The sequence below is a fragment of the Apis dorsata genome, unplaced genomic scaffold (genome assembly GCF_000469605.1).
Source record: "Apis dorsata unplaced genomic scaffold, Apis dorsata 1.3 scaffold_326, whole genome shotgun sequence".
Taxonomy (NCBI): Eukaryota; Metazoa; Arthropoda; class Insecta; order Hymenoptera; family Apidae; genus Apis; species Apis dorsata.
In genome coordinates, this window is record NW_006263594.1 from 562,766 (window position 1) to 565,488 (window position 2,723).

Below are 2,723 nucleotides of genomic sequence, written 5' to 3' on the forward strand. Positions count from 1 at the left end.
ATTCAATATTATTTTCTATATATTGGGATACATTACGAAGAGAGAGATTCCTCCTTGACACTTTTACATTTCATTAATTAACCATTCTCGTAAAATCACTTTATACAAGATAGTTAACTATTCCCTTGTTAACGATCCTACTATTCTACGATTCTACCATTTTATCATTTTATTGTTTACCAACTCGTCAATTATCGCGATGAACAATGTTGCACAATGTTGTAAATTGATTTTCTTTTCGATTATATATACATATATATTCCCCTCTTTCCGCCCAGAGAAACGGACCACCGTTCGTCAAATCTACTCGGTCGATAATACAAATAAGAAAACCGGGATGTTCGGGACGTTATCGACGGTGGCGTGAAAGGAAAAACGGCAATAGAAGGAAATCACGCCTACAAGTAAAATCATTCATTCTTCTAAATGTCACAATGCGTTCGATTATTCTTTCAAACGAGGTCCTTTTCGCTTGACCTTGATTCGTCCTCCTCCATTACTGCTCACGTCACTTTTTCTATCTCTCTTTCTAACCTAAAAAAAACCAACGATCGACGCCTTTTCTTCTTCCTCCTTTTCTTCGTTTCGTTTGGATAATCGATTCGACGTATTATATCCATAACAAACGTAACATTTACAACCGTAATTCAAGATACACACCTTTCGTTCTCGATATGCAGAATGCATATCGTGCTCGACTATAGTTCCTCCAAAGTTCAAATCAAATGTTCACCGTCATTTCCCTGGTATTTATTATATATATTATAATAGGTTACGAGATTTCTGCACCCATATAATCTTTATTTGTACATCCACGATTGATCGACGATTCTGCGTCGCTTTTCTTTCTTTCAGATTTGTCAGATATCAGGAGGAACGTGCCAGGGGAGCCAGGCATCGATTATCCTGCATACACGACGCTTCCTCAGACGGGATTCACGTGCGAGGGACGGTCACGAGGTGAATGGAATTATATATATTTATTCATTAACCACGTTCATTCTCCTCCTTTCCATCCATCTTTCTTTAATTTTTAAAATATAATTATGATGGATTCTTTCATTTTTTAAAAAAAAATTATCAATCATTGAAAACACCATACACGCGTCTTTCGTGAAATTTATTTAATTCTAAAAACGGGTCGAGTTTGGCCGAACGATTTCATTCTCTCGCGTATATCGATAAAAATATTCGCGAATATTCGACTCGAAGCATGGATGCATCGTTGCGATCGATTACCATCGTGCTACACGTGTTTCACGCCGTTCCACGCGCGGCATCGATGTCAAGGATCGTTCTCACGCGGACAGGGGGAAGCACGTGTAGCTATTCACTCGATGTTCGGTTTTGCAATAGGTCACCGGTCCCAACCGCGATTCGGTGAGACTTGTCGCGGAAAAAAAAAATCCCGCGAAAATGTTTGCCCGCGCACTTTCCACCTGGAGAGGCAAATATCTCGACGTGAAAACGTGTTTATCTTCGACTCGCCGGCTTCGGCCAAGTGCCTCTTTCATGAATCTTCTTCTCTGTCGCGGAGTCATCGAATACAATGTTTCGAGAGATTCGACAAACGCGAATATATGAATTTGAATAGGAAATTGATTCCGAGAAAGAATTCACGATGTTTCTGAATCCTTCGCTCTGTTTTCGAAATTTAGAAAATTGATTAATCGGTGGTTGACTCGATTGGATCCAGCTTATCTATTATATGCGATAATGAAAAATTACGAAAAATAAAAATTACGCTGAAAACTCGATTCGTATTTGAGGTTAAGTTGTCAACGCCTATATATATATATATATGGATATATTCGATATATTACGAATCATCTCGTAAAAAAATAAAAGAAGCAAATAATGACTGACATGCAATACCCAATTTTCTAGAATAATCCTCCCTTTTCTAGCCATTTTTCTAGAATAATCCAACAAGCATCCAACGAGTTTTGGCTGGATTCGACTGTCCAAGAAATATTTAAAGATACACAACGTTCATAGAGTAATATATATATATACACACATCGATTCCAGGGCAAAAGATATAAATTCCTCGTATTTTTCTGAAATAAATAACGTTTTATTTTCGTAATTCACCCGAGAATAATAAGCGGTTTCGTCCGTTTTAACGCGCTGTCGTACGAACTACGACGACGACTAGGACCTATTATATTCGGATAAATGGAGAGGAGGAGAGGGGGGTGTATTTGAACGAGTTCCAAAAGGCGGAGGAAAGTTGACGATGCCCGCGGTAGCGTAGTTACGCGCATAGTTTCTTCATTGTGCAATGCATCTGCCGACAACGTTGTGTACAGGTTGTCAGGAGATTGGCGGAGAAGGAACGTAACATCGGCGAAAGCGGGCAACCGACAATGGGATAAAAGGCCAGTCGGACGATAATTCGAACGAATCCCGGGACGAGGCGGTCGCGATATTCGCGAAGCTTGGCATTCGGGATGAGTACGAATCGTTCGGCTTTTTAGGTGGGAAAAATGGCGAAACCTGGTATGGAAAGTTGGTGTGGAGTTTGAGTTGAGTTTTAACTCGGACGAATTTGAAAAATTTCTCGTTTATCGTTCGGATATATTACATTTTATTTTATAATGAAAAAATTTAATTTTTGGAAAAATTTTAGATCCTCCTTAACTTAGACGAATTTGAAGAATTTCTCGTTTATTGTCCAGATATATCACATTTTATTTTATAATGAAAAAGTCTAATTTTTG

At 38.6% G+C, this 2,723-nt stretch overlaps 1 protein-coding gene across 3 annotated transcripts in view; it reads left to right on the forward strand.

The window, feature by feature from the left end:
- The window catches only part of LOC102676518, a 10,525-nt gene that overhangs the window by 5,675 nt on the left and 2,127 nt on the right, over positions 1-2,723 (forward strand). For all 3 annotated transcript variants that reach the window (XM_006617803.2, XM_031511528.1, XM_031511527.1), the window contains one exon: positions 856-960. In XM_006617803.2, coding sequence (XP_006617866.1) covers positions 856-960 — 105 coding nt within the window. The remainder of the gene's footprint in view (positions 1-855; positions 961-2,723) is intronic.